Below are 13,832 nucleotides of genomic sequence, written 5' to 3' on the forward strand. Positions count from 1 at the left end.
TGTCACGTCGGTTTGTCGGTGATTCAACTTCCGAAATTAGAGATACGTGGTTTCTTTCGTTCCCCATTAATAGTGTATCTCGGGAACTGCCTGTAATTTCAATCGCAATCCCAATCGCAATGGCAATCCTAATCCCAATCGTAATCAGAATCCCAATCGCAATAGCAATCAGAATCCCAATCGAAACACAATCCCACTATGAATCCCTATCGAATCGCAATCCCAATCACAAATCCAATCACAATCGCAATCCCAATCTCAATTTGAATCCCAATCGAATCCCAATCGAATCGCAATGGAATCTTTTATGGATTCAAATCCTACAAACGGGATCCGATCCGATCGAATCTTTCTAGGGACCGAATCTACGAATCTTCCTAATCCCGAATCTCCTAACACTATGCCCATGTGCTATGATAACCGAATTTTTAAATATCCTCCTCAGAACGCAATATCACCTTTGTATTGAAATGTCATTTCTCAACAGCACGATAAACGGATAGCCGAATAAAGGTACCCGGATAAACGGCGCTCCACTGTATATGAATATTATTTTCGGATCACTAATTGGGACCCATAGGTTTCATTGCTTAATGGCATCATAGATTTACTTTTTCATATTATAGCCAATAAAGAGGGTTCCAAAGTTATTATCATTTACCTCTACAAGAGCACATTTGATATTGTAGCTGCCTAACATCTGATACCAGTTTTGTAGATTTCAATGATCACTATTAGCTGCCATTGTTTTCTTAATCCAACCATAGAAGTAGCTAATGCTGGCTTGTACATCGGGTAATCCAATTGCACACATGTCCGTCATTGCCCAACTGACTACGCCAACCTGTTTCCCTTTCCATACCACAGGACTACCAGAATCTCCCTAAAATGTGAAGACAAAGGGGTTAGCTATGCATATATAGATTTTTCGATAAATTCTTTACTTGCCTTGCACAAACCATGCCCTGCTCTAGAAAAAGTACACAGATGTTCAGGGTAAATAGTACTACCCTTTGGCATCTTTCGACAACGGTTTAGACCAATATGTTGAACTTTAATCACTTGAGTTCGTTTTGGGGTTTCTTTGTTCCATCCAACGAATCCCCATCCAACAATTGTTAGTGTAGCATTAATCGGAACGATCTCCTCGTTAAGTTCAATCTTCTCAACGTGTTCTTCAAATTTTATTGGGGTCTTCAGACGAAGCAGCGCAACGTCATTGCGGATTGTTATAGCACTGTACCTGTTAAAATAATCACGATTAGATCAATGTACAACGGGATTCGTTATTAATTTAATATTCTAACTCACCGCTCATGTGGTATAACACGATCGATTTGGTACATCGATCCACCTTTATAGTTATCATTTGTTCCCACCCGTACTTCAGTTAAATTTGTGACAGTAACGCTGAAAAAGCGAAATCATCACAACATAAACAATCAATTAATATAATTGTATGTGACGTTAGCGAACTGTTTTACTTTGTTACACAGTGAGCTGCTGTCAAGATCCATCGAGCGGCTATAATCGAGCCACCACAATATGTTTCAGAGTTGTTATACACCAAACCAGCTAGATATGGTGCCTTCCCATCCTCAACATCAGTGCCACCGATAATGAGTGCCATTGGAGATAAACGATCAGCAATAGCGGCACCGCTTACTTCTTCCCTATGCCGTAGTACTAGAACCAATATGAACACGGTAGCACTGATTTGCATTGTGTATGATTTAGCATGTAACTGTTCGGTTACTAAAACAACCAACCAACACCGAATGCCACTTGATACTGAATGAAACCATTTTATACTTTCTTGTAAGCTGTATTCTTCTGTTGACATTGTATGTTTTGTTGAAATAGTTTTCCCTGTAGTAAAATTTATGGTTTTCCAACCTTGTAATGTGATAAGAATAGTATTATTGGTGATAATTTTGTACTTATTACTCTTATCTTTGTATCTTTAAACATGTTTTGTAACCGGCTTTGTTAAGTTTGTTCTCCATCTAGTCACATTTCTTCGACCTCGATCGAAGAGGGACGTTAGCTGCAGTTACCTAGAAACAACGATTTATTTCAATTTATTTATGCGAAGAGTGTGCTGTTTTATAATGCGAAATCATTTGGCAAAACATCAAACCGATTTGATCGTTCCCGCTTGGATCGTGTTTGATCTTCTTTTACATCAAACTTTAGAGAGAAGATTATTTTTTCAATTACGTTATATTTCGCTTGTTTGCCAGCACTGGCTGTACAAAAGATGACTAACACTAAACATTATGCTAACCTAATAAAACTAAACTCACAGGTACGGAAATTGCACATTCATAGCTGGAAAAGGATTGGAAAGGGATCAAATGATAAGGTAACGGTACTGGCAGAATTCTATTGGGGCAGGAACTATAGGCACGTTGATTGATTCTCAATGGGATTCATGAAAACACTTCCCAATGATTCTAATTGGGATCAATTCGCGATCCCTATTAGATTGTAATCGAAACGCGAATTAACACCAATACTATTTAGCAATACTATTTTGCTTATATGCATGCAAAGTACATAGGATTGATAGGTTAAATCTAAGCGAGCGTTTCTAATAAAGATCAATCTGTAAGTAGAATCCAACCAGAACAGACGTTCTTTTAGTGTATCCGAAACCCATACACTTAACTGGCGCCCGAATCAGGAGAGCCCTAGACGGGAAGAGATAAGCTCAGAGCAGGAAAAAAAAGTCTTCACAAATCTCAGAGAGCAATACTCTCTGAAACAGTGGTCCAAAGAGCCACTACTGCAAAAGAGCGAAGCGAAGCTTGGGACACTGTGGTTATCACCCGATCGCTGTACGAGACCCCTAGTAACCGGACCGGTAAAAAGGATTCCCCTCCACCAGCTGCCTAACCTTCCCCCGAACGGAGTATCACCAACGAGTTACAACGGAGCATCACCGACGGAGCACGACGAAAATCAGCGTTGGTAAGCAACAATAGTGTCTGTGTGAGTATTATTTTGTAAGTATTCAAAGTGTGTGGTGCAAAGTGACAGTGTCGAAGTGAAAAAATGTTCAACGGCAGCCAGAGTTTTGTTCAACCGGCTCCAAATATTCTGGAGCTCGGTAAGGTGCCCGATTTTGTGAGAGATCTTCGCAATTTCGATGGGCAACCAAACGAATTGAATAACTGGATAGATGATGTAGAAAGCATCATGAATCTTTGCGAACGGTGTCGAGTAGGAGAAACTTCTTTAATGTATGAGTTGATCCAAAAAACAATCCGACGTAAAATTTGCGGCCAGGCTGCCGACGTCTTAAATTCTAACAATATTACCTCAAAATGGTCAGAGATTAAAGAAACGTTGTTATTATATTATTGCGATAAACGAGACTTAAAAACATTAGATTTTGAGCTGACTACCGTTAAAAGAGGAAAAAGTGAACCATTAAATTCATACTATGGCAGGGTTAACGAACTATTAGCATCTTTGGTAACACAAGTGCAGACACAGGATAGTTATAAAATAACGCAAGTGTTCATATCGATTTTTTTAGAGAAAAAGCATTAGATGCTTTCATTCGAGGCTTGGACAAGCCTTTGTCAATTTTGCTTAAAACTGCTAGCCCTACGTCATTAGCAAAAGCTTATCAGTTTTGCTTAGAGTATGAAAATATGGATTGTAGATCATACATTAGTGGCAATAGAATGAACAATACTTCTATTCCGATTCCCAAACCAAAAGAACTATCGGTACCATTTTTGCCGGTTACCACTCCACGTGGTAATTTTCAAGTTCAAAAACCCCCGGTACCGTTACCTCGCCGGCAACCATTTAACAATCACTATAATCCAAACCAGATCGGTAACACAAATACTAACAGAAGCCATCAAATGCGACGAGATCTACCCGTACCCATGGAGGTAGATGAAAGTATTAGAAGCCGATATACTTCAGCTAACCCTATTGCATACAATAATCATTCCACACATACTTATTCAAATGCAATACATAACCCAAATTCAAGCAATAATTTTGTCCAATACAGCGATTCGAATTCTACTACCGAAGTCTACCAACCAACTAACACGATCCCACACCAGTACGTCTCTAATCCTACACAGCACACTAATGCTCATTATAACCAGGTTACTAACACATATCCGAATACATTATATAATCAATACACTAATAGCCCATTATCACCATCACATTTTAATCAGCAAATTCATCCGTTAGAAAGAGAAACTCCTCTTACTCATACCCACGAGATGACATATTTGCCTAATTACCAAGCACCTGGTAAAGATATTAATACACAAGAGCAACCGAACCATTTTTTAGGAATGAACAATGTATGGTAGAACCTGTTCTCCCATACATTGTTATTAAAAATAGAAAAGGAGAATTTCCATTCCTTATCGATACAGGTGCAAACGTTAGTTTTATTAATCCTGAAATTGCAGAATCTTGCGAAACAGCTAAACCATTTGGAATACCTTTAAAAAATATAGCCAGTGCTAGTGGTAAATTTCAATTGAAATCAGCTATCGATTTAAATTTTTTCTATCCTAAAATTAATTACATTTGTAGATTTATGTTACATTCTTTTCATCATTTTTTTGTAGGGATAATTGGAACAGATATTTTGTATAACTTAAATGCAAGTATCGATTTAGAAAAACGGGTACTTAAATTACATAATTTTTCTCAAACATTACAAATACCATTAAATTTTTATACCTCTTCATCACAGTCATCCAATTCTTCATTTAGATTAAATCACTTAAATAACTTTGAACAAACTAAACTTAAAAAAGTGTTAGATTCAAATATGTCTGTTTTCTATGAGCCCAAATTAAAACTTACATGCACTACTAGAGTTGAGTGTTGTATAAACACCACTGACGATATACCAATACACCAAAAGGTATATCCTTATCCAGCAGCTTATACCGAAGAGGTCAATAAACAGATTACAGAATTTGGATAATGGTATTATCAGACCTTCGCACTCTGCCTGGACGGCACCTGTATGGGTCGTTCCAAAAAAATCAGACGCTTCTGGAGAAAAAAATTTCGCATGGTGATCGACTATCGCAAGCTAAATCAAAAAACAATAGCTGATCGATATCCCATGCCTGAAATCAATTATGTAATTGATCAACTGAAAGGACACACTCTTTTTACGACACTAGATCTAGCCTCTGGCTTTTATCAAATAAAAATGAGACCGAGTGACATAGAAAAAACGGCATTTGCTATCAACAACGGCAAATATGAATTTGTTAGAATGCCATTTGGGCTCAAAAACGGTCCTTCCATATTTCAAAGGGTAATTGATGACGTCCTTCGAGAAGAAATTGGTAAAACTTGTTATGTTTATATGGATGACGTTATTATTTTTGGAAAAAACTTAACTGATCATTTAATTAATTTAGATAAAATTTTGAAACTATTAAATGAAGCAAACTTAAAAGTTCAACTCGACAAATCAGAGTTTTTGCACTCTGAAATTGAATTTTTAGGCTACGTAATTGGATCTAATGGTATAAAACCAAACATTAAAAAAATAGAAGTAATAAGCAATTACCCTATTCCAAAAACCTTAAAAGAGCTAAGAGGATTTTTGGGGATGATGGGTTATTACAGGCGATTTGTAAAAGATTTTGCAAAAATTGCAAAACCTCTTACAAACCTCTTAAGGGGAGAGGAGAGTCCATCATCCAACAAAAAAATAGAATTGGAAAAAAATGAAATAGAATGTTTCCATAAGATGAAAAAAATACTTTCATCAGAGGATATTCTTATTTATCCTGATTATAAAAAACCTTTTGTTTTGGCCACAGACGCATCCGACTTTGCTATTGGCGCTGTGTTATCACAGGATGAAGATGGAAAAGATCTACCAATTCATTTTGCCTCACGTACCTTATCAAAGGCGGAAGAAAAATACTCTGTACCAGAAAAAGAAATGTTGGCGATTTTCTGGGCACTTAAAACTTTCAGAAACTATTTGTATGGAGCCACCTTTAAAATCATTACCGATCACCAACCTTTAACTTTTGCACTGTCATCGAAAAATTCTAATGCAAAGCTAAAACGATGGAAAAGCTATTTGGAAGAGCACGACTATGAACTAATGTATAGGCCCGGTAAAAATAATGTAGTTGCGGATGCTCTAAGTAGAATTGCATTTTCGATGACAGGTACGCAACACTCAGCAGATACTTCTGACGATTTTTTTATTATTGCTACAGAAGCTCAAATTAACGTATTGAAACAACAAATTATTTTAAAAATGGGCCCTGATAATATTGAAACTAAAATTTTGTTTAATACTTATAAAAGAATTACTATTTCCATCAGTAATATTAACGAAGCTTCTATTCTTAAAATTTTGCAAGAAAACTTCGATCACTCCAAAATAAATGGCCTATTTACTACTGCAGCTATTATGGGTCAAATTCAAGAAGTCTATAGGACCCATTTTGGGAATCAAAGACTTTTAAAAATTCGTTTTTCTCAAAAAATATTAGAAGATATAGAAGATGAGGAGGAGCAGTACAATTTAATAAAAAAAGAGCATTTTAGAGCTCATAGATGTGCCGAAGAAAATAAAAGCCAGATTCTTCGAAGATTCTATTTTCCTCAAATTAGAAAAAAAATTATTGAATTTATAAAAAAAATTGTGAAATTTGTCACATAAATGAATACGATAGAAAGCCTGTATCTTACCCTTTACAAAAAACTCCTATTCCTCATAAACCATTTGAAATTACACATATAGATATTTTCTTTATAGAAAATTATCATTTCATAACTTATATAGATAAGTTTTCTAAGTTTGCTCAAATTAAATTGACTCCAACACGTGCTGCTATAGATGTAGTTCCTATTATTAAAGAATTGATTACAAAATACCATCCTCCAAAAATACTAGTCTTAGACGGTGAAAAGACCTTCAGCAGTCGTGAATTGAAAACTTTTTTCCTATCTCTTGAAATTTCTACCTATGTCACACCTGTTGGTCACAGTGAAATCAACGGTATTATAGAACGGTTTCATTCAACCATTTTAGAGATTTATCGAATCTCAAAGATGGAAAACCCGACGTTATCACCACCTGATATAATACAGATATCAGTTCAAAAATACAATAATACCATTCACTCCTCCACAAAATACACACCTCAAGAAATTATCTTACCTTCCATAGACTCATCTAAAATAATAGAAACAGTTTATCAAAATCTTATTCAAAAACAATCACAGGACTTAAAGTATCACAATAAATCACGAAAGGTGATACAAATAGCAGAAAACAAACCTATTTATGAAAAAACAAAAGCTAGATTAAAGCACAAACCCAGATTTAAAAAGAAAACAGTTGTTAAGGTAAATAATAGTACAGTAAACCTTGAAGAAAATAGAAAAATTCACAAAAATGATTTGAAAATTGTGAGATAGTTTAGAGTTGAGTTGATCCATGAAATGATGCATGTGAAACCTTATTTTTGTCTCTTTTGAAGAAAAGAGTTCTGAAATTAGCAATTTTGAAATTTAAATAATTATGCACCTTTGATCATATACATTTTCATGTATTGCACAGGCTACTAGTAGTTAGATACAATATCTAACTAATAAATAGTAATGTGGAAGAATTTGTTATAAAAAAAGAGAAATTAAATAACTCAAACCAGCTGAATATGTGAAACAGAAATTTAAAACTATCTTACAGCTTCACGTTAAACTCCCATGCTCTCGTCCCATAAAAGGCTTTATATTTTGAGTGAGCATTGCTAACATATAACACTTGTGAATTCAGATTTGAGTGAGAATTGAAAACTATGAAAAAGGCCACTATCGTTCAAACACAAAATATCCGTGAAACTGTAATGTTTCTATGGTGGATAATACAATATGGTTATAATGCCAATCACCTGACAATTTTGCAACGTATGTAAAAAAAAAGCATTATTTCGTGCTTGATATCAGATGCAGGTAGAACATCTAAGAAAGATTGCAAAAAAGGGATGGTAAACCATGAGAACCCAACTCCAAACAGGAGTTTTTCATCGAGATTATGGACGAACACCCTGGCATTTCATACATCGGCTCTATGCATTAAATGTTTCTCCCATCTCTGTTTTTGTTTGGTTATATTCCTGTAATGTTATAGTTTCATCATATGATTCCTTACGATGTGGGCATCGTTCTTTTAAGCTGGGAGGAGTTAACACCAATACTATTTAGCAATACTATTTTGCTTATATGCATGCAAAGTACATAGGATTGATAGGTTAAATCTAAGCGAGCGTTTCTAATAAAGATCAATCTGTAAGTAGAATCCAACCAGAACAGACGTTCTTATTAGTGTATCCGAAACCCATACACTTAACTCGCGATCAAATCCCAATAAAAAATCGTAATAATAAATTTCAAGTTACATCCCAATAGCAATCAAATAGCTATAGAACCACAGTCGTAATAGCATCTTTAAAAGGATTCGATCCGAATCGAATCCTTCAAATGGGATCCGCTCCGATTGAATCATTCTAGGAAATCTTTCGAATTCAGAATCTGAAACACAATTCAAAGTAGTATTTCCCGCGTGTAAAAATCATAATCCAATCTGTACTCATTAGTTGACCTTTGATTGCTTGCCAACAATAAACTTTGAGCCAGTTAGTTGGTAAGTTCATTACACACGATAAAAAACTTTTTGTTTTTCTATAGTGAACATTTTCGAACATCGATTAGCTATTCTACTGAATTCTGACTGTTGAAGTTCAAATAATAAATCCCCAATACTACCCGAAACAAAGCTGTGTTTTCTCAACATTTTCTCTTATTACACTTTCGATACACAATACACTTTCGGTTTAGTTTTTCATTCAATTATTTATAATCCTCATTCTAATATACAACTGTTTGTTTTCCGTAGAATGTGTTTGCGTGTTTCTTTCTTTTTTTGTTTGTTCTTTTTTGTTTTTTAGTGTAGTTTGTGAAATAGAGTTTGTTTTTGCGAATTGAATGCCGTTTCTTGGTGATCATAATTACTTTCTCTTATATCATACGATAGCACAATGGGCTTCTATCCTCGTACTCATTCCCGTTCCCCTTCTTCTATAGATGTTGTTCGTACGTGTGCTTTACCATTTTTTCAGTTCGTAAATTATCTCACAGTTCCCTTTTTCCTCCTCAGTTTCCTATCAGTACATTCGCGTCCCTTCTTACAGTGATATTCTAAATTCCGTTTGACCTACCAATTCACGAACGAGTTGTTTTTTTAATGCGTTTGCAGTGAGTTGTTTCGAAAGTGTTACAGCAGTACGCGCCAACTTTTTTTTTGTTTCGTTCCATTTGCAGCAGCTATTCATCAATAACTGAACTAATTGTACGTGCTTGTAACCGTGGTATGTTTGTGTTGGGGCATGTGCAATCATGCAGAATATCAAGCTGCGGCATTGACTGAAGTATTTTGTTTTAAATCATTTAAAAAGTGTCAGGAGGCAGCACTTTTGGTTAGTTCGTTTATTCCTTTTTCTTCTCCTAGATCACTGCAAATGGCGTTTCTTTTATGTTGCCATAACTGTAATTTAATCCTTTTTTTCTGGACGTTCTTTCGTTTGCTATTCTACTTAAAGCAAAATCGCCCTAAAATGTTGAGTTATGCTTGAGTTATCGCAAATGTTTTCAATTTAGCAAACTTGCCAAACAAAATAATGATGCTCGTATTGAAGAGAAGAATAGTGGAGAAAATGTCTACTGTCGAAGCTGTATTCAACCGATAAAACCCGTAATATGCTAGAAGATTCGAGCTACAGCTAATCAAGTAACTTCACGTTACAGATACAATCGGTAAGGTAAGAGGAACGAAAAAAACGGGAACGATGTTGCCGTTATCGTGACTTGGTGAAAATTGCATGTTGACACATCTTTTTAGTCTACTTTTTCTTCAACCTATCCCGTCGTTCGCTCGATCGATTGATGGTTTGCGGCCATTGCTCATTCATTGGGTACTAGCACTTTAATTTTATTGATATCTAAGCACAGCTGACAGCAATAAATTTTCGACTTGGTTCCTGCCCATTCCTGATTAACAGATACAGCACCACTCGTTGTTCACCTTTGTTGAATTTCCAGCTGATAATTGTTACTCCTCTTTGACACTGCCCACAACATGTTGTAGTCGTTGGGAAATTTTATGTTTTTTGCTTCATTCTTAAGCTGCAATTAGCCATCTAGAATGAGAAAATAAAAATAACAAAATTAATCAAACAATATTATCTTTGAGCATTTAATAAGCCTGACTCATATGTATGTTTCTCTATTCTTTGATCCTCCTTTATGTCCCGGTGACTTAAATTCCTATAGAGTATTAAATTCCTTTTTCGCTACTACTAGCTCTATACTAGGACCTTACGGCCCCTTGACTGAAGCCCAGTGTGTGTGTATTTGTCCGTTACTTATTTTACAATCCGATGGGGTAGATAATTCTTTTCGATGCGTCAAACTCGTATAAGTCTTCATTCCACCATGCACGTACCAGGTGCAGGTGTTGCCTTTACGATCGTTCTACTTCTCTACTAGACGTTGATGAGCAGCAGCATGCATCCATTATAGCGTGCTATATTTGTGCCATGCTTTGGCGTGTTTAATTGGATTGCAAACGTGAATAAACGCCATCGGCAAACGGTCAACCGCAATGCGTTATTTAGGTTCATGGATATTTACGCTGTTTTTAAAGTCTACGCCTGTACTGTGTATGAGAGTAAGCCAATCAAACAACAAATAAGTTTCAAACGAATAAAGCAATTCAATTCTTCGCAAACTAACAATCAATTTGACTGCAATGTATTAAAAGCATTAAAATTCGAAAGTTCCAGAACGCCTATTTGTTCTTTGTTGTCGTTGGTTTGCCAAGGACAGACTCAACACCAAACTCTCTCCCCCCATCACAAATGACCGTCCCCGTACTCTATTCACCAACCTCGTCTCGCACTCTCTCCGTTCCATGCTTATGGCAATGAAAGCAACACTACACCAACAGTCGATAGAATCGATTAGTGTATTTACCTTAAGGTGAACATTTCCTCGCGCCACCGCCACCGATGCCATTGTTTCGCTAGTAGTGTGAGGCTTCCCATCGCATAGGGAGTCGAGCGTTGTTATGAGTTATTGTTACTGCTTGTCCATATACTGTTGTTGATTATGTGTGTGTGTGCGGCAGCACGACGGACGCACGCACGCACGCATTCACGTGTACTTAATGTTGACGCGAAAACAAGCTCGTACGGCATAGAAGTGCCGCCGCGTGGTTCGCAGCTAATGCTCGAAGGCTATCACACACCGTCTACTAACTGCAGCAGGAGATAATTCTTCGTTCGTTATGTCGTGGGCTCTTCTATTTCTGTTTTTATAGTTCCGCGGTTAAGATGTTTGACAGTTCATTTAGCGGCTACTGGGATGATGCTGTCTAATTTTTATAAATTCCTCCAGACACACGCAAATTATTGGATACACACACACCACGCGCACATACTTGCACACATACACACGCACAAGCTTTTATTTCTTTTCCCACAGAGTGTTTTGCTCTGCCTCTGTGGACACACTCGGCAAAGGGAGGATTATTGATGATAACTGGAGCTGGAAAGTTGCTGCTGTTGTTGCTGCTGCTGTTGCTGTTGCTGAGGCTGCTGGTTTCTGTTGCTGCGGGTACGCTCGTACTTGTTAAATCCGCCCGCTCACAATTACAATTTGTTTTGCGTTTTGTTTCTTAAAAAAAGTTATTCTGTGTGTGTGTGTGTGTGTGTTTGTAGTTTTAAGGAAAATTGGTTAATCAGCATCTAGTTGTCGACGTTGGCGTACCGTTGCGTCCATTCCTTCGCATTCCGGATCGCTTCCGCCTCGTTCACCTTCCACAGCTCGGCCACATCGTTCGCGAGCGGATCGTCCGGGTTCGGTGCGCTCAGCAGTGCCTGAATCGACAGCAGCACGGTGCGAATCTGCAGCGCCGGGCTCCACTTGTCCTTCAGTATGTCTAGACAGATCCGGCCGAGACGGTCGATGTTTGGGTGGTAGATCTTTGTGATGAAACGCACCTTCGGTGCCGACATCGGATAGTCCTCGGGCAGGAACAGCTCCAGCTTGAACAGACCGCCCTCGAACGGCGAATCCTCTGGACCGAACACGATTACGTGAAAGTAACGGGCATTCTGTTCGTCCGGTATGGCACTGATGCCGGGGACGGGTTCCTGCATCAGGCGCTGCGTTTCTTTGATTATTCTACGGGGCAGAGCAGCCATATTTGTTTAACTTCCCTTCTTTTCCACACAGCGACAGACACACACGCACACGCAACGCGAGCGACACAAAGGGGGCTCCCTTGTCCGTCTGCTATTATTCACACGGACGACGAAAAACACTGCTTGCTACGGGTTTAAGTATGTGTGTGTGCTTGACCGTGCTCGTGTACGTGTGCCGTGTACAGTGGAGCGCGTTTCCAGACTTTTCTTGCGTGCACCAACCGTGTATCCTTACTGGCTGTGTTAGCCCGGCCTGTACGCCTCCTCCTATATTGAATCTAGCGAGAAATTTGACAGTGGGCTGCTACAGCGACAAGGGGCCTTTCTGCGGTCTGCGTGTATGTGTGTGTGTGTGTTCGTGCGCTGTCAGTAGGGTGCTCCGCTTAACCTCACGCAAAAGCACACAATGTTAGCGGGTGGTATCGTTCTTCGAGAACTTCTCTTTGCACTACTGCCCTAACGGGAGAATTACTTCACGAGGACGACACAACTAGAAGGAATTTGTTGGTACAGAATCTATGCCGAATGCAGATGGTCTTTCTTATTCCTTTCGCCAGCAACGAAATGAGACGCGACAATCACGAAATCGATATGACAATTTTCAACGCAAGTAGCGGAACACAAGTTCTCGTTCGCCGAAGAAAGATCGAATCCAGTCCGGGCTTAGCTGAGCAAATTCGATACCCAACTGACAGAAACGCTTCACATATACAATGTCGACGCAATGTCCAAAGTAAAAAGAATGCAGTTAAAATGTACGGCCGGTTCACGAGATACATTATTAATGGGGCCCAAAACGGCCGCAAAATACTGCGTATCTCGAATTTTCGCGTAACTTGAATCTCAAGATCTCCTGCCAAAATATTACTAATTTTCGTATAATTTAGCAAATAGAGTGGTGGTTTTTGCCACAAAATTAATTACCCAAATAGCCAGCTCGAACTTTGTAGCTGATTTGAGGCTGTTTAACGAAAAATCGTTTCGATGTCGTACTTTGTCGCTGATTAAGAGATAAGAAGTACTTTGCGGAACTATGGCGCTTTTTAACAAGCACATGGTACTCTTTGGAACTTTGCGGCTGGTTAGCACTATGTGTAGGGTTGATGGTGGAACTTGAAGGCTTGTTAAGAATGTGTACCGAACTTTATGGAACTTCTTAGATTTATAAAGCATGACATCGGTACGAGATGGCTCTTGTCAAAGTGTCAAAGGCTGGTGCTCTCAAACATCACATTGCTGCTGCACAAGTTAGATAAGTTAAATGAAGAAGTATTATTGAGTAAAGTGATTGTAATTTTTTAGTGGACTATCTAAAATTATATGAAATTCAAGAGTTTTTAAAGTTTTAAAATAAACATGAAGATAAAAACACGCATCGTGTTGTTTATTTCATTGATGATACCTTGCTTGAAAATAAAACGCAAAAAAAAAAATCCCTGGCACCGTGGTATAAGGAAGCTGCTTAAGCGCTGTTTGAAAAATCCACCTGGAACTTAGACACTGTTTATCTACTGCAAAAGGCGAATTCAA

The 13,832-nt window shown here is 37.9% G+C and overlaps 2 protein-coding genes across 2 annotated transcripts; both read right to left on the reverse strand.

Moving 5' to 3' along the window:
- Positions 1 to 721: 721 nt before the first annotated feature.
- Positions 722 to 1,778, reverse strand: LOC121592258 (chymotrypsin-2-like). The gene is made up of 4 exons (XM_041913657.1): positions 1,485 to 1,778; positions 1,312 to 1,410; positions 949 to 1,243; positions 722 to 883 (listed from the first exon to the last, which is right to left on the reverse strand). Exons 1-4 carry the CDS (start codon positions 1,721 to 1,723, stop codon positions 722 to 724), a joined length of 795 nt encoding a protein of 264 aa, XP_041769591.1. The 5' UTR covers positions 1,724 to 1,778.
- A 7,094-nt stretch (positions 1,779 to 8,872) lies between these two features.
- On the reverse strand, positions 8,873 to 12,552 carry LOC121594543 (ubiquitin-conjugating enzyme E2 N). The gene is made up of 2 exons (XM_041917918.1): positions 11,071 to 12,552; positions 8,873 to 10,235 (listed from the first exon to the last, which is right to left on the reverse strand). Exon 1 carries the CDS (start codon positions 12,300 to 12,302, stop codon positions 11,844 to 11,846), a length of 459 nt encoding a protein of 152 aa, XP_041773852.1. The 5' UTR covers positions 12,303 to 12,552; the 3' UTR covers positions 8,873 to 10,235; positions 11,071 to 11,843.
- Positions 12,553 to 13,832: the final 1,280 nt, after the last annotated feature.

Source organism: Anopheles merus, chromosome 2L (assembly GCF_017562075.2).
Source record: "Anopheles merus strain MAF chromosome 2L, AmerM5.1, whole genome shotgun sequence".
Lineage (NCBI taxonomy): Eukaryota > Metazoa > Arthropoda > Insecta > Diptera > Culicidae > Anopheles > Anopheles merus.